Genomic DNA, 27,158 nt, shown 5'->3' with positions numbered 1-27,158 from the left:
CGGGGGTGGCGATCACTCTACTCCGGGCCGGGGAGGGAAGGCGGGGGGGGGGGGAATACGGGGACACACGACCGCCCCGGAACCGTGTCCCCACTGGCCGCCGCATTCCCCCGCCAGGAAAATGCCCCTACCTGGCTGGGTGCTGAGGATGAAGCCCGTCACGTCCCGAGCCCCCTTCCCCTGCTCCACCCCGAAGCCGGCGACCTGAAGCTGGCCTGGGGGGCGAGATGGGGGAAGGGGAGGCCACGGGTCCGGCGGCGGCCGCGGCTCCTCCTCCTCCTCCCGCGGCGGCGGCTGGTACCTTTGTTTGGCGGCCGCTCTGGCTCCCTCGCTGGGGGGGAGGGAGCAAAGAACGAAGAAAAATCTCTCCCGGACTCTGGGTCCGGGCCCCAGATCGGGCCCCCCTCCAGAGAAAGGCTGAGATGGACCCTCTGCGGCTCCTTCCAGGCACTGGTCCAGACAGTGGCCGTGACGGCGGTAGCAGCTTAGGGTCTCACTCCGATCCGGTGTCTGAGCTGCTCACTCCGGACTCGACTGACGGGCAAACATCACTCCCCCTCCCTCCCCCGATCCCCCTTTCCCTCCCCTTGTTCCCTCCCCTCGTTCTCCCTCCCGCCCCTATCTACCCTCCTTCCTTAGACTACCTGTTAGGAGTCCTAGGATTGGCTAGTGATCTTTAGAACCCGCCCCCACCCCTTCGTTATTGGTCCTCGGGATACAAACACCGACGCCATTTTCCCTCAGTTCTATGGAAACAGAAAGTTACGCCGCAAAGCTTTCTGGGCGTTGTAGTCCATTTATCGAGGCCAAGGCCCCAGTCTCTTACCCATAAAGACTGCAAATCCCTTAATGCTCCGCATCGGCGTGCGGGGAATAGGAGTGGAGAGAAGGGCGGAGGAGGCCCAGAGCTAGTTATCGCTAGGGAGGAGGCAGCGACGCCTGCGCAGTGCGACGGGGATGGCGCATTTTCTCGCATCGAGTAATGCGGCGTCGCTGGCGGCTGAAAAGGGCGGAGAGTGCCGAGGTGAAGCAGTGGGAGGGATTCGTGTTGGCAGCGGGAGGAGCCTCAAAGTGAACTATAAAGGAGGAAGTTGAGGCACTGTAGTGCAGCTTCGGGACCCGTGTTGTGAAGTCTTACCTTCGCCCTTCTACCGGGAGCAGTGGTGGAGGCAGCGGGGGAACCCGAATGGTGAGAGAGTAGAGGGGGCGGGGAGAGGAAAGAAAGAAGGACTAGGACCCGGATGCTGAAGCGGGTTGATGTGTTTTTGGTTTTTTTTTTTTGGTTTTTTTTTTTCCTCTCCTCTTTGAGGGCAGGGGGAAATGGAGGGAGGAAGGGATGGAGGCCAGAGTGAGAGCCCCGTATGAAGAGGGAGCCTAACCTGGTGATTTCCGCGATCGGAGGGACTGACTTTTGAAATAATAGTCCTTCAGTTTTGGCTAAAAAAAATCGGTTCAGCCGGGTTTGGAGTGACTGCGTTGGGCTTCTGTCAATTTCTTAAGAGACATCCTGGTGTTTTGTTTTGTTTTTTAAAGAGCTGGATTTACAGCCAGAGGATTCAGGTTTGAATTCAGAAATTCTGCTATTTAGTACAAGTGTGGCCCTCCTCTTTGCACCCTTAATTTCACCTTTTAAGATTAGGGCCTTGTAATAGGTCAGGGGTTCTTAAACTAATTTCTACCCTGGATCCCTTTTGGCATTGTGGCAAAACCTGTGGACCTTTTCTCAGAATAATTTTCTAGTACATAAAAAACATAGAATTCTTGAAATACACTTATTAAAGTATAGCATATATATAATGTTCACAGACTTCCTCACCCTTCCCCCACCCCATTTAAGAATTTACCCTGATCTCTGAAGTTCTTTCCTGCCCTAGATCCAGGATTTCCTCAGAGCTGTAATCACAAGGTTTTGGTGTTGAGTTCTAGTTGTTTGGAATCCAGAGAAGTCGCCCCGCCTCACCAATAAAAACTTCAATCTCTTGGTAAAAATGTTTATTTTAACCTTTTCTATTTTTTGAAGGAAAAAAAAATCAGGCCGAAATCACAATTTGATGCTGTAAGTGCTTGAAGGATCATTTGCATTGATCCTCTTTATTAACTTTTTTGAAGACAATTTTACAGCAGTTTTCCCACCCAAAAGAATGAGGCATGAAATAGTTTTCCAGGGAGACATTTGTAGTTTTGCTTCTATAATATTCGATGTAGAATGCGAACCCATTTGAACTAACATACTTGATATCTAAATTTAAAAGACTGAGTATGATTGACCATATCCACTGTGATAAATTAAGATTTTGTAAATGAATCAGTTTAGGGCATATTCAGTGATAAAGTTTTCTATCTTCTGAAGCAAAAGAATAAAAAGACAATTTAAAAGATTAACTTGGAGCCTTGGAAGGACCCCCAACACTTATTGTCTGCCCATGGGCAAATCACTAAAAACATTCTAAACCAGTTTCTGAAGATATTTCTCTTGAGTCCAACCCCAGTCTTCCCACTCACACACCCCCCAGGAAAAGTCATTCTTGAGTAGATCTAAATAAGCTTCTTAGATGTTGTCTGGTTTGGCATCCTTTTGTTTTTGCTTTTTTTCTCTTGGCACTGGCCTTTATGTTTGGATGGAACCTTCTCTGACTTATAACTTGCATTCAGTGGTGCTAACTTAATAAAGTTTGTCTTTCAAAGAAAAGAAAATGTATATAAAATATCTTCCAAATCTTAAAGTGTGGGTGGATTAGCCAAGGACAAAATTATTTCCTCATTTCTCCACTTATTGTTCCTGTATTTTCCTTCCCACTTTCCTAGAAGAGGCATGGTGATAAACACTCTGCTAAAGAGAGATGATAGAAACATAGAATGTTAGGACTGGGCAGTACCTTAGAAATGGGTTTTTTCAGCATCCTTATTTCTTCAGATAAGGAAAAAAGGTCCACAAAGGTGAAGTGCCTTACTCACAGTCATGGCTAGTTACTAGTAGCAATTAGTTTTTATTGAATGCCTACCCTGGGCCCAGCATTGTGCTAGACACTGTGAAACATACAAACTGGTTCTTGCTGCCTGGGTTCTTTATATTCTTATTCTGGAAACAAAACTAACTCGAGACAACTGTAGAACTGCTTCATATCCATTTTTTATGAAGGTCATTTTATTTTACATAGTTTTGAAAATTTTATTTTATTTATTTTTTTAAAACGCTTAACTTCTGTGCATTGGCCCCTAGGTGGAAGAGTGGTAAGGGCTAGGCAATGGGGGTCAAGTGACTTGCCAAGGGTCACACAGCTGGGAAGTGTCTGAGGCCGTATTTGAACCTAGGACCTCCTGTCTCTAGGCCTGACTCTCAATCCACTGAGCTACCCAGCTGCCCCCTGAAAATTTTATTTAAATGATATAACAGTGGTAGAGCTTCAGATCGGAATGTAATGTACCATCTCAGTGCAGATTGCAGATTATTAAATTAGCATCTTCATTGTTTTCAGATACTTTACAGAAGTTCAATTATTTGTGTAATGCTTGCATACATAAAACCAGTTAAGGTAGGGGCAGAATATTTTTTTTTAATTATATAGCATATTTCCTTTGTATCCGTATTTCTCTGGAAATATTCATAGTAGTGTTCTGCCATTAGAATAACTTGGGGGAACTTTTACTCTGTGATCTTACTGTCACACCAGGTGAAAAGTTATCTGCTTTGTTTAGGAAAACAAATGTTACACAAGATGCTGTAAGTCTATGCAGTATAGAATTTTGAGGCACTTTATAGATGATAATCATTATGTGGATTTTGTAGTTGTGTAATTTAGAAGTTCTTGCCTTTTTTGCCCAGCTGGCTATTTGGATCTGCTGCTACAGGAGGTGATTAATACATGATTACAGTACCTTGGTCCAGTACTTTTATTTCCTTATTTAAGAGTGAGCATCTTATTTTAGAATTTTTTATCATTTGTCATCAAAAAACCTATTTGAATCACATATTTGTCAGATATACCCATAAAGCAAAGCATTAGTACACATTATATAAATCGGCAAGTTTATTTATGCATATAGTTGAATATTAAGAGTAAGGACTTGAAAAAGTTTTGGTTTGTCTTTTAAACTGCAAATAATTATGGAATGTAAGGCTTGTGTGTGTGGCCCCTCAAGCAGACTAGATTCTCAAAACTTATTACATTGTTGGCTTAATACCATGGTATGGGGGTGGCGTGCAGATCCTGAATTATAAGTACTGATTCCTTTGTTTACAAGAGCCTGTAAAGAATGAGATCACAGGCTGAAACAACTATCCTGTCTGCTCTGTGAAGGTCACTAAAATGAATCAGGAGATTGAGGAAGAACAGTACTATAAGAGGTGGGGATGTGGTTGTTTTTTAACCAAAAAAAAAAAAGTTAAGAGAAGCTATCAGAGATTCAAATACCCAGTACTGTAAACTCCATTTATTCAGCAACTTCTAGAGAATAGAACTCAGCTGAGAATCAGAAAGAAAACAAAGCTTTAAGTATCTAAAACAGATTTCACAAAAAGTTACACATCATTGTTTATGCATTTTACTTACTTATAGTCTGTTTACTCCTAATTTAGATAGTTTTAACAACCTTGGTTTTTTAACCTACATTAAGTTGGAAGAAGCAAATTTCATCAAGTTCTAAATCAGTTAGTGAATGGATCATTCATAAAACATGTGATTCCCTAGAAGTTCACAAAAGAGTATCCAGAAAATCATTATAGCACTGTGATACCATAGAAAGGGAACTGACTCTGGAATCAACAGACCTAGATTCAAATATCATCCCTGATATTTCCTTTGTAATCGTGGGCAAGTCTTTTAACCTCCTGAGCCTCAGTTTCTTTATCAAGTGAAAGAATTTATTTAGATGGCCTCTGAGGTCTCTTTCAGCTTCACTTCTATGAATCCAGATCCTTTTTTAAATACAATTATAAGACTGGTAGAACAGAAAGATATTGGTACATTATGTCTAGACTGCATAAGGTATTCGACAAAATTTGAACAGCATGTCAAGCAGTTTAGTCAGCCCTGCAGGGGTTGCCAGAGTTTCAAAAACAATCAGGCCACATTTAATCAGTGTACTTAAGGCAAATAAGAGTAAAGGAACATTAAAGTATTATTAAGTTTTTCCTCAAACCAGGCATATAATTCTTCCTTCACAAATTAGGTAAACAAAAAAGAAAAAAGAAGAGCAAGAGGATCTTTCTCTGTTCATCCCTGGTGTTCTTGCAAGTGCCTGTCTTTATGATTGTGTGCTGCACCTGAAGCTATCATTTAGGATGGCATCCAGGAGAATGCCTTTTTAATGTTAATAATAATAATAACACTTATCTAGCTCTTTGAGGTTCACAAAGTATTTTCCAGGTATTATCTCATTTGTTCCAAATAACAATCCTGTGAGGTAGATACAATAGTAGCTCCATTTTACAAAGGAGGAAACTGAGGCTGAAGGCAATTGATTTATCTATGGTCACACATATGGTAAGTGTTTGAGTTAAAGCTTCCTCAAGTCTTCCTGATGCTCAAATAGAGTATGTATCCGTGCCACCTCCTAATATTTTTTTGTACATACTGTGTCTGTTTTCTTGTTAACCAGTTGCTTGACTGTCCTAGCATGTTACAAGTCAATAACTCCATGACTTTTCTGGGTGTCTTTGGACCAGTATATCTGATAAAAACCATTTCCTCTCTTCAGGGTGTAAATATGATAGAGCTCAAAGATGCCCATCAGAGGCTTTCTTATAATTCTTAAGGATAAGAGAAAGATAAAAGCTGGTAATCATATGGTTAGGAAGGCTCACATTTGGTTCAATGATAACCTGGAAAACATTGATTAATGTCGATAGTAATCAAGAGGAGACCTTCAATAATGTTTTCAGGATTCTGTCCTCAGCCTATTTTAGTACTTTTCATTATGGATATCATGAGATGAAGTGGAGGTTTTTTTTCCTTCCAATATAAGTATCTTTATTTTCTTTTAAAAAATAATTTTTTATTGTCTTTTAAAAAATAATTTAATATGTTAAGTTATACTTAAAATTATGTTGGAAGAATTAAGACCCAAGTTCATGACCAACTTCTTCCTGAAAGGAAGCAACTGCCTAACTAACTTAGATGAGGTCTAGTATAAATTTAAAAGAATTCCTGAAGTATGTTACAGAACCTGGGTAATATTGGAAATATGTTTTCTTTATGCCCATCCATGCTTATTTATTAAATTTGGAGTTGATAAAAAGTGAAAACAAATAGTGAATATTTTGGATGACAGAATCAGGCTACAAAAATGTCAACCAGCTTTAATAATGGTCCAAATGTTAAAAGGTGAAACTTATTTGTAGGTCCTTGAGGTTTTTTAATTGATTACTTTAATAGTCCAGACTTTTACAGTCCTCATTATGCCTCCTATACTCTAGCCATCATCCCCATTTCCCTCTCTCACACACCTTAGACCAGTGATGGCAAACCTATGGCACGTGTGTCAAAGATGGCTTGCAGATCCCTCAATGTGGGCACGCAGCCACCCTCCTCCCTACCTCCCCCAGAGTTCATTACTAGAAAAGCAGGACTCTGGCAGAGCTGCTCCCCTCCCCCTCTCCACTGTATCTAATGACATAATTTTTCACATTCCCCAGCCCCTCTGCTCAGCAGCCCAGTGGGAGTGCTTTCTCTCTCCCCTGTGGAAGGTGAGGGACTGGGTGCACCCCGCACTCAATATAGGTTGGCAGTTGGGGATGGGGCCCAGCACTCAAGGTCTGCAAAAGGTTCACCATCATTGCCCAAGAGCAACTTTGACTCCACCCCAGGTTTCCCAGCTGAGGTGAACTTTAACCTTATATTGCCTGAAATCAGGCTTCTATCTCACTGACTAGCCTCACTTCCCAGTGGTTTCCCACCCTAGCCATTACTATACAGTATTATCCAATTTACACTGTCCCATTTTCTTTTGTTTAATATTTTATTTATTGTTTGGTTACATTTTGAGTTCCAACTTGCCACCTTCCCTCCCTCTTAACCCTACATTAGAGAGAGGAGAGAGAGAGAGAGAGAGAAACACAAGAACTATATAATAATACTTCTACATAACAATTCTTCCTCTAGAGGTAGATAGCATTTTCCTTAATAAACCCTTATTAGTTGATTTGAAAGTTTATACTACTCAATAGCTCAGTCATTCACAGTTAAATCTTCTAATAATATTGCTGTTAGTGTATACAATATTCTCTTGGTTCTGCTAAAACAGTGAAACAATTGCCTTATTTTATGATGATTTATGAAAGGTCCCTTTCATACAAGTCTTTCTGTGTTATTCTAAAATCAACCTGCTTGCCATTTCTTGTAGCACAGAACTAGTCCATCACAATCATATGGCACTAGAGCAGCTATAAATATTTTGGAACATATAGGTTCTTTTCCTTTTCCCCCGATCACCTTGGGAAACAGACTAAATAGTGTTATTACTGGGTCAGAGGGAATATACAGTTTTAGAATTCTTTGGGCATAATTCTAGAGTGATCCCCAAATGCCATCCCCTTTTCCATTATCAGTTTGTGGTCTTTAATATGTAAGTTCCTTCAAGGTAGAATGTGCCTTTGTATTTTGCTTTTTTGTATTTGACCCTAGGACTTAGCAACTCCATTTAGTGTGCCAGGAGTCAGTAAACTAAAACCAAATGCCTATTTTTGTACAGCCTTTGCACTAAAAATGTTTGCTTTTACATTTTTAAATAAACTTTTATTTTATTTGGCCCTTGGCCTCAAAAAATAGGAAGACCTGGGTTCAGGTCTTCTGTAAATAGTTATCTGTAAATTGCAGGTAAAGGGCCAGCCTACATTGGTAGGAGTTCCCTATACAGATGAAATTACAGGTCTAGGCCCTGCTTTTCTTACATTTTGAATAGAGAGTTTTCATGAGTTGCTGGAAAAAGTCATCATATAATGAAGAATTATTTAGTGATGATTCTCTCCCTAAAGTTAACTAGGCTGATCATTAGATAAAAAACATAGAGCTAATTCCTATATGTGAAGTCCCTATAACTATATAGCTCCTACAGGTAGGATTTACCAGAACTTACTCTCTATTGGCATATCCTTGAAGAGCCCAGAATCATTGCAATGTCATAATGAAGAATCAAGGTAATAGTGAAGGAGTAGGAGAAAATGAAGATAGATAGGGATAAATGTAAAATTCTGTATTTGATTCAAAAAATTACTTGTTTGTAAGTTCAAGATAGAGAAAATATGACTAAGTAAGAGTTACCCTAGGTATTTTAATGAACTCAACATGAGTCTACAGATCCTAATGTAATGAAAATGGGAACCAGAAAGAGACAGAAAGAGAGAATGAGAATAGAATTAAAGGATTAAAAGAAACATTAATTTTTTGTTTTAATTTTTTTTATTTTTTTCCGTTACATTCAGAGTCACCCAGCTAAGGAAGTAAGGAAATCAGGATTTTCTGACCCCGGACCAATTGTTCAATCCATTTTGACACCTTGCGTCCAGTTTTTAAGTAACAAAAAAAACAAGTCTAGGGAACAAAAAAATAATTTGTTGAATAATACTCGAGCTAAAGAATAAAGTAAAAATAATAATAGTTTATTAAAAAGATAATTTCAATATAAATCCCTTCCAGGCTTATTTTACACATACATCATTCTTTCTCATTTTCCCTAAAATTCTGAGATGAGAAAGTGAGCTATTTTAGGAGTCAGTAAAAGGGAACAGTTGGAAGGAAGAGAATGATTTCTGGGTGAGGTCGTGGTTTAAGGACTGGATAGAATATACTCCAAATACATAAGTAGAATTATTAGTCTAGGCCAGTGATGGGCAAACTCGAGGGCCAGTTTCAAGGGCCAGTTGCGGGCCCCCTGAAATGTTCTATCCAGCCTCACAGTATTCCTAATCTGATGAATACAATGAGTAGGATACAATGAAACTTCAAAAGAGTTGCCTTAGAAACAGACTGACAGATGAACATTTCCTTTCCTTTGGCCCCCTCTTTAAAAAGTATGCCCATCACTGATCTAGGCAAAGAGTTAGGATTTTACCACTTCGACTTTCATATTGGGGCAATCTTCCCTAATCGTTGTGACCAGAATGACTGGTTTTCACAAAAGCTGTCTTGCTTTGAGGAGCCAATGTTGCATGAATTTCAGTGAGGAAGCAAAGAAAAATTGGAGGAGTAGGAGGAAGATTATAGCCTGATTAGTCTGAGAAGGCCAAGGCCCTTCAAGTCACCATCTCTTAGATTCTTCAAGTTGACTCAAAGAATAATAGACTGTATCTGGAGAGTAAGCCCAGCCCCAAAACTGTTAATTTGGAGCAGTGGTTCCCAAACTTTTTTGGCCTACCGCCCCTTTTCCAGAAAAAATATTACTTAGCGCCCTCTGTCACATACTATCACCATCCCCTTACAGTTAATCACCACCCCCAAATGCACCGGTGGCCATCACCGCCTCCCCAGATTGCTGCAGCACCCACCAGGGGGTGGTGGTACCCACTTTGGGAATCACTGATTTAGAGGCTTAAATGAATACTTGTGAGAGTTATTGGGTTTTTTATGTTAACCAAAACTCCTTTCAACTCAGAGATTGTGTCAGAAATGTGACATGACTTCAAAAAGTTGTCTAATATTAAACTGCAGTCTTGTGGTCACCACTGAATGACTGTCCCATTCTCCAGAGTAGTTGGACCAGATCATTATAAAAGCCATTGTTTTAAGTGTGATAATTTTGAATTAGAACTTATCTATAGAAATCAGTAAATAGTTGAGCAACAAATGTTTATTAATGCTGTCTTCTAGGCATTATGCTAGTCATTAGAAACATGGCAACAAAACTGACCCTTTCTATCATCAAGAAGCTTACATTTTATAAGGGGAAAATATCAGGAAGGAAAGAAAGAAATATAAAACATGCTTAGAGAGATGAATAACTATAGGAAGAAACAGGAAAATCCACATACAGAAGATAGAGCTGGAACTAATCCTCAAAGCAAACCAAAGAATCCATGAGGTGGGAGAAAGACAACAGAGATGGGAAATGTGTGGCATATATAAGGAACAGCAAGAAAGGCCAGTTTGGTTCAACTTTAGAGTGCAAGTAGGGGAATAATAGTTAATAAACCTGGAATAGGAGAGCCAAATTATGAAGAACTTCAAATGCCAAATGGGGTTTCTAGCTGATCCCAAAGTAATAGGAAGTCACCTGAGTTTATGGGGCAGGGTGACATGATCAGATAATGGGCTTTAAGGAAAGCACTTTAGTATCTGTGTGGAGGATGAATTGTTGTATGGAAAGACTTGAAGTAGGGAGACCAATAGGAGATCATTGAAGACCTAAACTAACATGGTGCCCTTGTGAGTGAAAAGAAGGGGACAGATGGGAGAAATGTAGAAATTCAACTAATAATACATGGCAACTGAGTTGATTTGTAAGATAAGTTAAAATTAGATTGAGGGGGGGCAGCTGGGTAGCTCAGTGGATTGAGAGCCATGCCTAGAGACGGGAGGTCCTAGGTTCAAATCCGGCCTCAGACACTTCCCAGCTGTGTGACCCTGGGCAAGTCACTTGACCCCCAATGCCTACCCTTACCACTCTTCCACCTATAAGTCAATACACAGAAGTTAAGGGTTTAAAATAAAGAAAAATCTTTAAAAAAAAAAATTAGATTGAGGGTAACACTATGGTCTTCATGTGAGTATTTTATTTAATATTTAATAATTATAATTATTTAATATTTAATAAATGAAATGGTATCTTATTTGTAGTGCAATTTGGAAGAGAAGTAACTTTTGACCATGTTCAGCTCCAGTTGCTCATTATGAGACATCCTATTTAAAATATCTGATGGTTTGTACATGATGTAGGACTTCAGCTTGATTTGAGAATCCTCCAAGTAGAAATGAAAATTAAAATTCTTGGGGGCTAATGAAGTCACAAGCTGACCTAGTATATAGAGAAAAGAGAAGATAACCCAAGACAGAACCTTGGCATCTATCTGTAGGGGGTATGAGATGTATAATAAGCCAGTAAAGGAAATTGAAAAGGAGTAATCAAGACAGGTAGAAGAAGGACCAACCTAGACCACTGTCATGAATACTCAGAGAAAAGAGACTATCCAGGAGGAAAGAATGATCAACTCCATTTATTTTTAATTTTAAATATTTTTCCATGTTCACATGATTCATTTTCTTTCCCTCCCTTCTGCCCTCCCAGAGCCAACAAGCAATTCCACTGGGTTGTACAAACGTTATCACTTTATACCTTCAACTCCATTTAGTGCTGTAGGGAGGCCTCAGAAGAATGAGGATTGACCTTAAATTTGGTGATCAGAATTTCAGTTGAATAATGAAGACATTAGATTGTAAAAGGTTCTGGTTTTTTTCTAATTTAATATTTTTTATTCCAAACTTTAAAAACAAACAAAATGAGCATTTTCATATACAAAGTAGAACAGAAGAGGATTGAATGTGAAAAAGCATGTTATGTACAGCTTGCTTTTCCTTTTATATAGATAATAAATTCAACATTTTACTTGCATTCCTGTGCTTGTCTTTTTTCATTTTAGCCTTTCTTCTCTTTTGTTCATTTTTTTAAAAAGTTTTAATAACCCTCTTATATTTTTTTTGACAACCCTATTCCTGCCCCATCTCTTCCTCACATTGGGGGAAAAAATTAAAAACTTTTGAAACATACAAGGTTCCCCAAAAGTCTTAGTACAATTTTTAACCATTAAAGCTAAAAACTCTTCGCTCTTTTATTGATAGAAAGGTCTCCATATATACCAAAATATTTATAGCAATACTTTTTATAGTAGCAAAGAACTGGCTTTCAACCAATCAATAAATATTTGACTAAGTGAAATAATATAATTGTCCATTGTGGGACTTGATAAATGATCTGGTACATGAATGAAATGTAATGTTCTTACACTGTAAGAAACAATAATGAGCATGATAAATTCAGAGAATCATGAAAAGACGAAACCTAACTGATAATTTAGTGAAATAAGCAGAGCCAGGAAAATTATACACAAATGACAACAGCAATGTAAATAAAACATTTACCACAAAGCAATGGAAATTGAGTGTTGCAAAATTATAAAGAATAAGTTTGGCCCCAAAGAAAAGATGTGAGACAAAACTAGCCAAACTCCTTTGCAGAGGTTGGAGTCCATTGGTGGCATATAGCACATAATCCCAGATTTTTCTTTGTATTGATCATTTTTTTGAATTTTTTTCTTTTCCCACTTTTAAAAAAATTCTTTGTTATTAAAAAAGTCTTTCTGGGAGGAGGAGGGAAACATACAGTAGGAAATCTATGTATTATAAAAACAGAATATATCTATTAAAGAAACATATGGTCAAGCAAAGTAAAATCTCACATTGGCCATATCCAAAAATGTATAAAGCTTACTCTGCATTTTTTATCTATCAGTCTAGTAAGAAAAAGGTAACATACTTCATTATCATTCTTATTGAGTTAATGGTTGGTCATTGCATCAATCAGAGTTTTTAAGTCTTTCAAAGCTACTTTTCTTTGCAGTGTTGTTATTGTACCAATTGTTTTCGTTCTACACACTTCACTCTACATTAATTCATAAAGGTCTTCCTAGATTTCTCAGAAATTGTATCTTTTGTCGTTATGATATAATAATTTTAAATAATGTTTGTTTATGTATGTATGTGTATAATTTATTCAACTATCCCCTATCTTGTATTTCTTCTTTGCTATAACAAAAAGAGATGCTTTTTGTTAAAGCATACACTTCACAAACAACTCTACTCATCATCATCCTCATCTTTTATTTTTTTCTTATTTCATGAATCCCTTGGCAGTTTGGTTAAGCCTTCCTCAGAATATTTATTTTGAATAAGATATAAAATATGATTACAAAGAAAACCAAATTATATTAAAGCATCAATTTTTTTTAATTTTTAATTTTTTTTATTTTAATTTTGAAATTTTCCCATAGTTACATATTTCATGTTCTTTCCCTTTCCCCCAACCTCCCCCTAATCTCCCTTAGCCAACACACAGTTCCACTGGGTTTTACATGTATCATTGATCAAGACCTAATTCTATATTATTGATAGTTAGACTAGAGTTATCGTTTAGTGTCTTCAGCCCATGTGTTCAAGCAGTTGTTTTTTCTTCTGTGTTTCTCCTCCCACAGTTCTTCCTCTGAATGTGGCCAGTTTTCTTTCTCATAAGTCCCTCAGCCTTGCTCTGGATCCTTGCATTGCTGCTAGTAGAGAAGTCTGTTATAAAACATGAATTTTTAAAAAATCATCTGAGATAATGGACCGCCAGAAATCTGTGGAGTCCCAGTTAAAAACCTTGGCCATAAATTTTTCATACCCTTTCACCCAGCTATCCCACTCATGAAACAGATTATGAATGCAAAATGTTGCATACTCAATCATTTTGTCAAACTTTTCCTTTGTGAGAAAGAAGGCTTAAAGGTATTGGGGGTGGAGGTGGAAAAGGTATCTGTAAATGGCTGTGGGATAAATAAACAAGGTATCAATTTTTTTTCTTAGTAAATTTGTAATAAACAATTTGACTCTTTTAGTTCCTTTGGACAAAGAACCACAATAGTCAAGTTCAGAGTATTATGCAAATACTTGATTACTAAATAAGCCAACTAGCTATCTTGAATATGTGTGCAGTTATAAATAAATAGTATCTGGTGGTACCGTAAAGATCAAGGCCTAACAACAGTTGTACTTTATAGTTGGATTGCGTTATATTTTTTTCAAAATGTTCTAAAGTGTCAGATCAGAAATGTATTTTAGAAGTCATCTATTCCAATCCTCTCATTTTACAGATAAGAAAACTTGAGATCTCAAGAGGCTAAGTGATTTCATTGTGGTTGTACTGTTAATAAATGGCAATCAAGCACTTTGGGAGTATTTTGACTCCAGGTTGATTGCTTTTGCTCTTATACCTCTTTTCTACCTCAATGGGTGATTTTCTCAAGCTAATACAAATATTTTAGCTGAAGGTCTAGGAACTTCCAGTAGCCCCTGGCTCCTTATTCACTAATATTAAATTTAAATTTTTTCATTTTTCAATCCTTAAGTGAAAAACTATGCTTATCTTAGCCCAGACCCTTTGCATTAGAAAGAGATCTGGAATTGAGGTGAAAATAATGAGTGACAGTAGATGACATGTCAAAGAGTATATAACAAGGAAGAAACTGGCCTCTGATCAATCAGACTTACTGATATAAACATTATATTAATGATCATAATTGAAATGGATTTTTGACTGAATAAACTTTGACAGAAACTGGGCAATGTGTCTCCAGGTAAAGAAAAGGGAGTCTCCAATAGAAGCATCTCTCTGATTTGGGTAGACAGCATCCTCCTGAGTCCAAGGAGACATTTTATTTTAATTTCATTATCCAAATAAGCTTCTCTGTCAGGTGAAGAAGGAACTAATTAATTAGAATCAATAAGCTTCACCATTATGGGGTTTTTTTTGTGTATCCCATACAAGCAATTTATCATGAGTTAGGGTCTCATAATCCAGGGCACCTTCATCCTTCAAGTCTCTCTACTTTTACAATATCTCTTATATATACTCTTCTCTCCTTTTACCTAGTCACCACTCTAGTTTAGGTCACTATCATCTCTCCGGCTTTCTAATTGATCTTTTTACCTCAAGTCTCTTCTCACTCCAGTCCATCCTCCATTCACCTATCAAAGTGATTTTCCTAAACTGTAAGCTTAAATCTCCCCCACTCCTCCTTTCATAAGCACCAGCATCTCCATCTATTACCCCAGAATCAAATACAATTTCTCTTTGGCATTTAAGCTACTTTGCATCCTAGCCCAATTCTATTTTTTCCAGTCTTCTCATATTTTATTACTTGCTGCTTCTTGCATATGACATTACATTGCTTATACTATATATCTTAGTACTGGCTAACTCACTCTCATGGATTGTTCTCCTTTCTATCCTCCTATTTTCTCTGGCATTTCTCTACACTCAGTTCAAATGTCACCTTCAACCAGAGGCCTTCCCATTTGCCCTAGCCAGTAGAGCTTTCCTCTCTAAGGATACCTTCCTTCTAATCTGTGTCATATAGGTACTTCGTCTTTATTTTCACATTGTCTCCCCCATGGTAAGTAAAGCCCTGGAGAGCAAGAACTATTTTTGTAGTTTTTGCCTTTCTTTAGCAGAGTGCCTACCATGTAAATGCTTTTTTGATCAATTAATTCAGGTCTTAATCATCCCTCTATAAGCTGTCAAAGCTACAAAAGAGAACCTCAAAGACCAACTAGAGAAATAAGAAAAAATTTGAGCCTTTTCTTGACCATAGCCATCCTATCCCTTATTGTGATATTGGTGATCCCAACTTCAGAGTTCATGATTTATTGTTAGAAAAGGCCAAAATGGAAGCTCTCAATCTGGTTTCCCTTGACGTTTTCCCTGAATCTGATTGTGTTTACAGACTAGGTGATTGAAATAGGCAGTTCATTCCCATTAGCTCATGTAGTGGGGCATAGCCTAAAGAAGATAAATATGATAGCTGACATTTATGAATGTATACTTGAGTATGACAGTAATAGGATTTTACCTTTTTCAAAAAGAATAAGTATGTATGCCAAGGTAGCATTGTATATGAGTAAGTTAACTCATTTGTGTAAAAAGCTACAAGCCTCAGAACATATATTTATGGGTATAATATTTGAATGAAAATCAAAGAAGTGAAAACAGAAGTAATGTCATGATGAGAATACACTATCAACACCCAAGGCATCTGGGGATCACCTCAAAAGGCTGTCATAGAAGCAAGACAGAGTAATGATGGCGGACTTCAACTATCTGCTTTTTTTGTCCTTCTTAAAAGCAAACCAGCCCCTCTGACATTTAGAATCTTCACAGTCTGACCCAAGCCTCTTTTTCCAGGCTTATTTTAAATTACTGCCCTCTGTTTACTCTATATTCTAACCAAACTAGACTTATTTGAGAATGTCTAGAATGTACTATTGCCCACACATGACATTCCCTTATCACATCTACTCTCCCTAGAATTCCTCCCCCTTCAAAACTCAGCTCATGTACCATATCTACATGAGATCTTTCCTGATCTCCACCCCCTCCAAACTTAATAGTTTGTGTTGTACATACATAGAATGCATTTTTTTAGATATAAATTGATACATGTATATAGTGTGTCTATATGAGTGTGTAGGGGTGCATGGATGGGTGCGTTTGTGTATGGGGATGGATGTGTTTTGTTTCCTTCTAATAGAATTCAGAGACTGTTTATTTTTTTGTGTCTCTGTATCCCCAGTACCAATCACAGTTCATTGCATATATTAGGCAATTAATAAATGTCTAAAGGCTAAATCAACCGCTAATTTTATCTTTCAGTTCCTCTTTTGAATTCTAGGCCCATATTTTCAGCTGCTTGATATCCCAGATTCAATGTCTGAAATGGAATTGCCCTACTCCACCCAATAAGTCCCTCCCTTCCAAACTTAGATACCATACCATCCTCCCAGGCTCCTAGCTTTGATCCTCAGAGTCATCCCTAACTCTATCCTTTTCTTCATCTTTCATAGTCATGTGTTGGCTAAATCCTTTGAGTTCTACCTCTATATTATCATTGTTCTCTTCATGCACAGTCACCACCTTCATTTGTTCAGGCTTTCATTGTCTCACACCTTTATTGATTTAATTGTCTCTTTGTTTCTAGTCTTTACCATGTATATACAGTCAGTCCTCTTTTATGTGGCGGCCAAAATAATTTTCCTGAGCCACAGATATGGCCATGTCACTGTCTTGCCTGAAAAACCTTCAATGTCTCCCTATTGCCTTTATACAGACATATATAGGAGCTTAGAAAATATACTCCTCAGCTTGGCAGTTAAGGCACCTTTCTGGCTTTATTTCATACTATTCCCTGTCAAAAACTAGACATTTAGCAGTTTACCAAACTCAAAATTCCACCTTTTGCTTCTAAATTTATGCAGGTGGTTTCCCATACCCAGATTTAACTCTTCCCTATCTTTATCTCATAATCTTTGTCTTCAAGGCTCAGTTGAAATGTTATTTCCTCCATTAAATCTTCAGTACCTTAATTATTACTGTTCTGCCCCTCAATTTTATTTATTTATTTGTTTCTAGGAATTAATAAGAGAATACCACCTAGAGGCTGATGGCTGCCGTCCCAAAGTCTAGGGTACATTATGATAACAGTTGCATAAAATGAGTATTTTTGAAGCCATACTTGCATCTTTATATATGATTGTTTTGTCAATTGAGAAGCTTGCCATAGACTATATAAAGAGTTGTCAGTTTGTTGCTCTTTTTCATATCTGGCCCACATGTTATTTCTTTTATTGAGTCAAATTAAGCCACAGACAGTCTCTATTCTTGGTTATTCCTTTTCATCAGTTTCTTTAAATTTTAGCTTTATGATCATGTTCCCTCCAGTAGCCAAAGATTTTGCCTTCCTAGAAAGTGCCTGACTGGTCATGAGAATAATATAATTAGATAGCATCATTTACAGATGGAACTATGATAGAGGTTGATTATTTTTGAACTTCAAACTTTTGTCCTTCAATAATGAAAACATTATTTATAAATGATTTTGCTCTAATCCATGAACTATTTCTGTAGCAGAATGAAGGAAAATAAGCAGTATGAATGCCACTTGCACTTATGGAAGTAGGGAGACCAGTTCAGAGGCTAGGCCAAGTAAGAGGTGATAAAATTTTAACCTAGGATGGTTGTCATATGAGTAGAAAGAAGGAGACAAGTGAAGGGTGTTGTGGAAGCAAAATTTAGCAACTTCTCAGTTGGGGATGGTGTGCAAGATATGAGTAAGAATAGAGTCAAAGATGATTGAGGCTATGAACATTGATGATTGGAAGAATGGTGAGTACCCTCATCACAAATAGGGAAGTTTGAGGAGCACTAGGTTTAGAGGGAAAGAAAAGTTCCATCTTTTTATGTTAAGGTTGGGATACCTATGGGATATTCAGGTAGTGATTCCAGCAGACTTTTGGTGATATGTCCAGGGATGGAGACAAATCAGAGCCCAAGGTCTAAGGGGAAGAGAATAAGCACTTAGATAGTACCAAAGGTGCCATAGACTAGGCACTGACCTAAAAGCATTATAAATATCTTATTTAATCCTCTCATAGAAACTGTTATTACCACTATTTTGCAGTTGTGGAAACTGAGGCAGAAGATAAATGGCCTAGTCAAGATCACACAGCTAGAATAAATGTCTGTGTGTCTGGATTTTAACTCAGGTCTTCCTGATCCAGATCCAGCACTTTTTTCCCACCGTACCACTTAGTTGTCTCAAGATCATTTAAATGTGAGTTAAGAGATGTAACTTCAGGTTTTCTTTCAATGTAATAAAAAAAATCTGCTGTATGACAAATATTAGATCTTATACTTTTTTTTGAGAAATTTAATTTTCATTAGTTCAGGGAAAGTTCTGGTATTATACCTTCTTTTCTGCTTGTTCCATTATAAGAGTAATTTTAAGTGTCTATATACTTCATTGTAACATTAATCATATTCTTGGACTGAATTTCTCCTATCCACCTTTACTTTTTATCTGCCTTTTTATTGTTTTTCTCATTAAGTCATTAAGATTTTTTTAATTATGAACTTAATAACAGTCAGCAAATATGAAGAGTGAAACAAAATGAGATGAGATATAAAGGTTCCAAATAAAATTTGAACTACTTAAATGTTAATAAAGAGAAAATTAGAACCTTAAAAAAAAAAAAGAAACTTATTCTAATGCCCTTTTTCTAATTTCTTTTTCATGTTAGTTTTGTTGCTCTATTTTTATATATTCCTTGTTCTAATTGTTTTCCTTATTCTGCATCACTTTATATGTTTCTATATTTTTTGTATGAGTACCTACATTGATATACCACAATTCTTTTAGATGTCTCAAAATTTTTGGTCATGAAAATTTCATCCAGTTTTTCATTATTATAAAGAAGCAAGTACAGATGTTTTTCCATAAATCCATATTTCATTAGATCATTATGCCTAAAGATATGATTAATTTTGAAACTCTTATATTGCTGAGCTGCTCAAAAAAGTTAACTAATTTACAGTTTTATCAACTATTTTTGTCCATTTTTTGCAACGTGAATGATTTTTATCATGGGAGTGGTTGCAAATTTTATAGACTTATAGTTATCTCAAATTTTTCTTTAACTAGTAATTCTGTGAAGTTTAGGGAGTTAAAATAATTTTCAAGTAATCTTTGAACATCATCTGATATCCATGGACATTTTCCCACTGAGAAGTATAAATATATGTGTTTCTAATAGAGTCCAGATGTCAAATTTTTATCAACTTTTATTTGCCACAAAGATTTTTTTTCTAATATATTCTCTTTATTTTGGCTTCCATAGTTTTCATACTAGAAAAATTTTTTTGTTTCTGTACAGTCAAATTCACAGAGTTTTTGTGGCTTGTTGTCACAGATAATGGCCCAGCCTTGGAGATAGGAAGACCTAAATTCAAGTCCTATCTCTGACACTGACTAAATTTGGGATCAGGAAAACATGAGTCACTTAACCTCTAGCTAAGACTTTTGTCTAAGTTGGAGAATTGTTACCCATCTGAAGATGTGTATCAGCTGCTTGGAGAGTTTTCATATCACACAAATAAATCATGTCTGGACCAAGAAAAGTAAATAAAATATTTATCTTCCAATAATTCTGTTTGTTTAATTAAAAACGTTCTGCACAGTCGGCTAAGGGGGGTTAGGGGAGATTGGGGGAGAGGGAAAGAACATGAAATATGTAACTAAGAAGAAAATATTCAAAATTAAAAAAACAATTTCAAATAAAATGTTCTGCACAACTGAAAAATATATTACTTTTTCTTTAATTTTAAAAATATTTGTTATGCTTTTAGAATTTATTTTATTTTTTGCTGTTAGGTGAGATTATAAAGAGTTGGAGAACATTGCTATAGAGTTTCTCCAATAATTTTATTGAATAATCATTTCTTTCCCCAATTTTTTACTCTTGAGTGTGCCAAACACTAATTTCTTGTGTATATTTCTATTTCTGGATCCCCTATTGGGTTCTTTTCATCTGTTTTTAATTAGCACTGGATAGTTTTGATAATTATTACTTTTTAGGATATTTTGAAAACTATTTCTCTTATCAGTTTTTCTTCCCTAGTTCTTGCTTTCTGTGGTTATTTGTTTTTTTCCACATAAACTGTCTTTTCATCAATCAAATATTTCTTAAATATCCACTGTATAGTAGGAGAGAAGAAGGCCGTCTAGACTAGTAATGGTGAACCAATAGCACAGGTGCCAAAGATGGCATGCAGAGAGCTCTCTGTGGGCATACAATCGCCATCCTACATCCCACCCACCCCCAAGAGTTCATTACTAGAAAGGCAGAGGGACTCAGGCAGAGCTGCTCCCCTTCCCCTCTCCACTGTGCCTGATGACATGTTTTCCCATCTCCCACCTCTCTGCCCAGCTTCCCAGTGGGAGTGCACAGGGAGTAAAGTGGATGACTCACAGGCTGCAGAGCTGGAGGGGAGCAGAGCATTTAGGCCACTCCCTTCCCCCTCTCTATAATTGCTGAGGACATCCTCCCTCCCCTGTGTGGGATAAAGGGGGGTGGGGGAATACCATGCAGTGGGAGGGAGAGGCACAGCACAAAGTCTGGAGGTTGGGATTGTGGCAGGTCCTGGCACTCTGTCTCTAAAAGGTTCGCCATCACCGGAGACCAATGCTATCCTTTTATAAGGATACAGAGTCATTTGATTTTTGTTTGTCTTTCCAGAGTTAGATTAAAAAGATAATTTGGGGAATAAAGTCATTACCACAGTTCAAATAAATAAGTTTTGTTTTTTTTTCTTTTAACAGATCAACTTTTTTGAATTTTACAAATTATGGAAGTTCAGAAAACATCTGAAAGAATTCTTTTAGAACCCTACAGATACTTACTTCAATTACCAGGTAATTATTCTGTCACAACACATAGTAAAGCTTTCTTCTGAATTTTCTTGTGTTCTCCTTTGTGCGTTTTAAAAATATTTCAGTGGTCTTTTTTTTTTTTTAACATCATTATTACTAGCCTCATTCCTTTTAACTCTTTACTTTCTCCCTTTTCCCAATTAGAAACCAGGAAAAAGAGAGGGAGAAGAAAAACCCTTGTAAAATAAGTAAATTGAGTTAAGTGAAAAAAATCCACAGAGTGATCATGTACTAAATTCTATGTTCTTTTTTGCCCTTTTTATACATCACCTCCTTGTCAGGGGTTGAGTAACATGCTTCCTCATTGATCTCTGGAGATATAGTTGGTCATTGCATTGCTTAGAGTTCTTAAATTTTTCAAAAATATTTTTCTTGACAGTGTTGCTGTCTTTGTATAAATTGTTCTGGTTCTGCTCATTTCACTCTGCATCAGTTCATACTATCCAAGATTCTTTGAAATAGTCTCATCGATTTTAATGGCTCAAAAATGTTCTACCACAGTTTGTTTAGTCTTTCCCCAACTTTTTAAGAAGCAATATAAAACACACTTTGAATTATACTTCTTCCATTTTTTCTAAGAGGCAATCCAAGGTACGCACTTCCTTAGATTCTAGTATTTTTTTTCCCTTTCATTGTCCCCTTAGATTTATGCCCTTCTTAATCAACAAGTATTCCCTTCCCCAGTCCCTCATCCTTCTTTGCAAAAAAACAAAACAAAATGAAAAAACCTATATCTTGCTAGAGAGAGATCTTTGGAAAGATATTTGGCTTTAAAGTTACATATACTTTATAATTTTTGTAACCAATTTGGGTGTACAGGATTGTGTTTTGAAAGAACCCCCAAGGAGCACCTAGGTGGCTCAGTGGATTGAGAGCCAGGCCTAGAGATGGTAGGTCCTGAGTTCAAATATGGCCTCAGACACTTCCTAGCTATGTGACCCTGGGCAAGTCACTTAATCATCCCCATTGCTTAGCTCTTAAAACTCTTCTTAGAACCAGTACACAGTATTGATTCTAAGATGAAAGGTAAGGGTTTAAAAAAAAAAAAAGAAGAAAGAGAAGAAGAAGGAGAAGAAGAAAGAATGGCCACAATGAGTAGAAAGGAATCAGTTCTAGAGAAAGATGGAGAGAACATCAGCAAATAGTGAAATAAATAATAGTGTTAATTTTAAAAGTAGGTAAGGATAATATTAAAAAATAATTTTTGTTACATCAATGGATACAGAAAAAACTTCTGATGAAATACAACATTCATAATTTTAATAACACTAAAAAGAATAGGTACAAAGTAATTGCTTTCCCTCCTCATCACAAAAAAACAGAAACTAGCCAATATTTTGGAATTCATTTATAACATTCAAGACATACATAAGGATTATTCTAATAACAAACAGTAGAGGAAAACAAATAACCAAAGAGTTAGGTCTCCTTCAAAAATGCCTTAAGTCTGTCTAAAAACTGAGGAAATTGTTTAATAGACTTATTAAGTTTTGAGTTGTTTTTTTTTTTTTTTGCTTTGTTTTGTTTTTATCAGACAGGGGCAGAGGGAGATTTATTTAAGGATGGACAGAGAAGAAAAATTTGACATTATAGTGAGATTACTATATATATATATACACACATATATTTAAATATTTTTATAAGTTAATTACAAAAAATATAGAATAAAAATAAATAAAACACATGAAAGAAAGTAGAATTGTTCAGTGGAAAGAGCATGAGATTCAGAGTCTGAGAACATGAGTTCATATTCTGTCTTAGTCATTTACTAGGACTTTGACAAATTATTTAACCTTTCTGGGATTCAGTTTGGACTAGATAACATCTAATGTCCTTTCTATATGTAAATTTAATATCCTATTAGATGTATCATTTTTGCTCAAAATGTCTGATGCTATTCCTGAGAAAATTCTTAAGATCACTGAAATTCTACTTTAAAAACCAAATTTTACGCTTGACTTATTAAGTTTTTAACCTACCTGCTGGCCATATAAATACCTACACACACACACACACACACACACACACACACCACCTCCACTAATTCAGAATATCCATTATTTCATCATTGTGGACTTTTCCTTCAACTATGTCAATTGAAATTGCTCTATACATTAATTAACTATTCACCATGACAGATAATCTTATCTTTTTTCATGTGCCAGCAACTACTGTTTTCTCATTCTCACTGATTCCACTTATTTTCTGTAAGTCCTGAGACTTTCAAGCTGAGGCAAGTTTCTATCTTAATAGAAAGGCAGACAGAATATTCTGAAGGAAAGTTCCTTATTTACTACTGGTTGCTGATATCTTTTGTACAAATCTTTTGATTAGGTCTCTGATACCTTCTTGACAACACCTATCTTAAAATCCATTTTTGTCCCACTTCTTACTTCACCATACATCACATACTCTGTATTAAAAACCTTGGTTTCCTTATTACCACATTGACTTTAGTAATTCTCTTTCTTTCATGGTCATCCAGTCTTTTAGATTCATAGAATAGTAGACTAGATATAAGCCTTAGTCCTAGTATAAGCCCTGAAGACCAGAGAGTTCACACTAATAGTGTCTAAACTAAAATTGCTACTGAGGTCTTCCCCCTCCTATTCCACATTGATCTCCTTTTTTCTGCCTTATAAGTTTGAGTATTCTCTAAAGTCTATCCTTGGCCCTTTCTTGTGTACTATAACTAGCTGGAGAAATCATTTAAACTTTAGCCTTCATTTTTTTCTCTTAGAAAATGAAGTAGTTTAATTAAAGGATATAATCATCTACATCTATTCCAATGGTTTCCATTATGAACCTATTCATAATTAAAGGAAAATTCATTTCTTAAAATTTTTCAAAAACAAAGATTGAAAGATGCAAAATGTCTGCAGAACACTACTAATCTCAACACTCCCATTTCCTAAGCATTTCCATTTCTACATAATTGAAAGAGATGAGAAATAGTTTGATGATTTGAGATTTCCAGAATGGTTTTTATATTCAGCAGTTTAGTATTAGGGTTATTTTCTATAAAATAGTATCCTCTGGGTCCAGAAATGCTAATAAAACAGGAATGGAGAATAGAAAAAAAGAGGAAGGGCAAATTAGGAAGTAAGCACTTACTGAAAAGGATATTCTTTATAGGATAGTTTTTTAAGTTGAAAGTATGGGGAATAGTAATCTGGAGGAAGAGATCATAAAAAGATCACATGACTAATGAAATACTGTATAATCAAAAGGGCAAGATCCTAGCTAAGGTGGAGGGGGATAAAAACAGTAGCATATATTAGAAAAATTATAGCTTCAAGACTTGTGGGAGTTTCTAAATTACTTCAGCAGGGAGGACTTCTACATTCTCAAATCCCTAAGTAAAGGAAATAATGGGAGAGTTTAGTAAAATATGTAGTTTTTTTAAAAGTAGACCCGATTTCCCAGAAAGGGATTGATGAAATTACTTTAAGGCTAAAGAAAAAATGGTCAGATATGGACTATGGAGAGCCATTATCAGGAGTTTACATATCATTTCTCAGCAGTGGGGAGCCACTCAAGCCTTTTTAGTAGAAAATGTAGTAGAGATGGTACAATTAGAAGATTATGCAGGCAACAGTGTGAAAGATGGAGTAGGAAGGGGAAAGACTAGAAATAAGAAGTCTAATAACAATAGTTTATATAATACTTAATTTATATAGTAATTTATATAGTGAGTGCTTAAAGCTTTGCAGAATCCTTTTATAAAACCTTTTACAGCATATTAAGGAAAGAAAAGCTGAGTGTGAAATAGTATGTAGCAGAATAGAAAGGAGGGAAAGAATGAGAGAAGGATTACAGAAAATCAAATTTATGAAATGCATACAGCAGAACTTCTTTCAGAGCAGACATTTTCAGAGTACATCCTTAGAATATTTAATAACTCTTGAAGAGCCATGAGTAGTTTTTATTCCTAAACAATTTAAACAATTTTTTTGTTGCCTTTTTTATTTCTTACTATATTATCTACTTTCATTAAGATCTTAGAGTTAAAACAGAATTTTGCTATGGAAATAGTAGAGGAGAGGAAAAAACAAAGACTTAGAACATTAGAATAAATACTGATTCCTGATAAAATTTGCTGTAAGAAAGATTAGACACCAATAACTTGTAAAAGTTAGAAGTGGAACATAAAGATAAACAGAAGGGAAAATAAAAAGTTGAACATAATGTTGGGGAAACAACTCAAAGCGTCTTTTAAATGGGACTGATAAAGAATATGCATATTTCTCTATAATAATACATTAAACTTTTATAAAAATTGATCATGTAGCAGGGCATATATTAGCAATATTTTAAATAAATATACAAAGGCAGAAAAAATATTAAATATATCTTTTAGAAATCATAATATAATAAAAAATAGTTATCAATTCATCAAGCACAAACAAAATAAGCAGAACCAAAGGGAGATTTAATAGTGAAATACTAAATAAGGGACTCAGAATTATTTAAAAAATTATGTAAAGGGAATCATATAAACAAAAATTATCCAGATGAAACAACTTATCAAGGTTTATGGAATCAGCTAAAGCAGACCTCAGTGGAAAAATTATGTTTCTAAAAATATACAGAACAAAATAGAAAAAAGATTTAATAAATAGAATTGTGTTTTCAAAACTTAACAATCCAAATAAAACCTAAAATTAAGTACAAAAGAGGAGATATCGAAATTTTGAAGAGAAATAGCCAAACTGGAAACCCAGCAGGCCAATGTCACTAATGGATATTAATTCAAAAAATTGAAATAAAATCCTGTCAAACATACTACAATAGTTCATGTTAGAAATCATTCATTATGGCCAAGTTTGATTTCTGCCAAGAATTCAGGAATGGTTTGACTTAGGAAAACAATATAATTAATCATATTAAGAGTAAAAATATTTAAAACCATATGATTATCTCAAGATGTAAAAAGCTATCTTTGACAAAGAAGAACACTCATTTATGCTGATGAAAACACTAAAAAGTATTGGCAAAGGGAGATCTCTTTTTTTTTAATGTGAAAAGTACCTTTCTCAAAACCAAAAGGCAGGTGTCATATGCAATGAAGGATACATTAGAACCTTTCCCAATAACTATAGAAGTAAAGCAAAGATACCTATTACACACACACACACACACACACACACACACACACACACACACACACACAATTATTTGATATAGTTCTGGAAATGCTAACAGTAATTAAGGAGAAAGACATTAAAGATGTGAAGACTGACAAAGGGGAGATAAAATTAGCCCTATTTACTGATGGCATAATGATTTACTTAGAAAGTATTACAGAATCAGCAAAGATATTATTTGAGACAATAGCTTTAGGGAAGTCACAGACCCACAAAATAAACTCACAAAAATCAGCAGCACATCAGTATAATAGCAAAATCTAAGCAGTAACAATAAAGAAATCCCAATCCAAATAACTACAAAATGTGTAGAATTTTTGAAGACCAATCTCCAAAGGTAGTCATTGGTAAGAAGGTCCTTATATTCACCAAAATATTTGTAGTGGCACTTTTTTGTGGTAGAAAAAAATTATATACAAAGTACTTATCAATCAGCTGGAGAATGGCTAAATAAATTATGATATGTGAATGGAATGGAATAGTAAGTACTGTGCTATAAAAAATGATGAATGCAATGAATAGAGAGAAGCATGAAAATATCTCAGTAAACTGATGCATTGTAAAATAAGTAGAGCTAAAAATTAAAAAACAAATGGGGCTGCTTAAGTGACTCAGTTGATTGAGAGCCAGACCTAGAGATGGGAGGTCCTAGGTTCAAATCTGGCCTTAGACACTTCCCAGCTGTGTGACCCTGGACAACTCACTTAATCCCCATTGCCCACCCTTACCACTCTTCTGCCTTGGAATCAATACATGGTATTGATTCTAAGATGGAAGGTAAGGGTTTTTAAAAAATAAAAATAAAAAACCATGCATAATGACTACATCAATGTAAATGGAAAGAAAAACCAACCAAAAAAATAATAAAAGTAAATGTGCAAAATTACAGATAATAAACATGGCCTCAAAGAAGATATATCAAAAGATATTCCCATTTTACTCTTTTGAAGATGTGGGAGGTCTTTGGTATGATATACTGCATATGTTTTCAGACTTTTTTGCTCTACTAT

General features: G+C 35.9%; 2 protein-coding genes across 7 annotated transcripts in view; one reads left to right on the top strand and one right to left on the bottom strand.

The window, feature by feature from the left end:
* ARID4B (AT-rich interaction domain 4B) overlaps positions 1–214 on the bottom strand; it is a 212,676-nt gene extending 212,462 nt beyond the window's left edge. For all 5 annotated transcript variants that reach the window (XM_044671621.1, XM_044671619.1, XM_044671624.1 and 2 more), the window contains exon 1: positions 132–214. The gene's annotated coding sequence lies outside the window, so the exon portion shown is untranslated. The remainder of the gene's footprint in view (positions 1–131) is intronic.
* Positions 215–1,008: 794 nt separating this feature from the next.
* Positions 1,009–27,158, top strand: part of GGPS1 (geranylgeranyl diphosphate synthase 1) — a 35,235-nt gene continuing 9,085 nt past the window's right edge. Inside the window, exons 1-2 of one of the 2 annotated variants that reach the window (XM_044671625.1) lie at positions 1,009–1,189; positions 20,891–20,983. In XM_044671625.1, the coding sequence (XP_044527560.1) occupies positions 20,917–20,983 (67 nt within the window). In that variant the 5' untranslated portion in view covers positions 1,009–1,189; positions 20,891–20,916. Of the gene's footprint in view, positions 1,190–20,890; positions 20,984–27,158 lie in introns of those variants that run through there. The other variant, XM_044671626.1, reaches the window with a different exon arrangement.

Source organism: Gracilinanus agilis, chromosome 4, assembly GCF_016433145.1.
Source record: "Gracilinanus agilis isolate LMUSP501 chromosome 4, AgileGrace, whole genome shotgun sequence".
Lineage (NCBI taxonomy): Eukaryota > Metazoa > Chordata > Mammalia > Didelphimorphia > Didelphidae > Gracilinanus > Gracilinanus agilis.
Note: the sequence above shows the minus strand (reverse complement) of the source record. Positions and strands in the feature narration are given on the sequence as shown.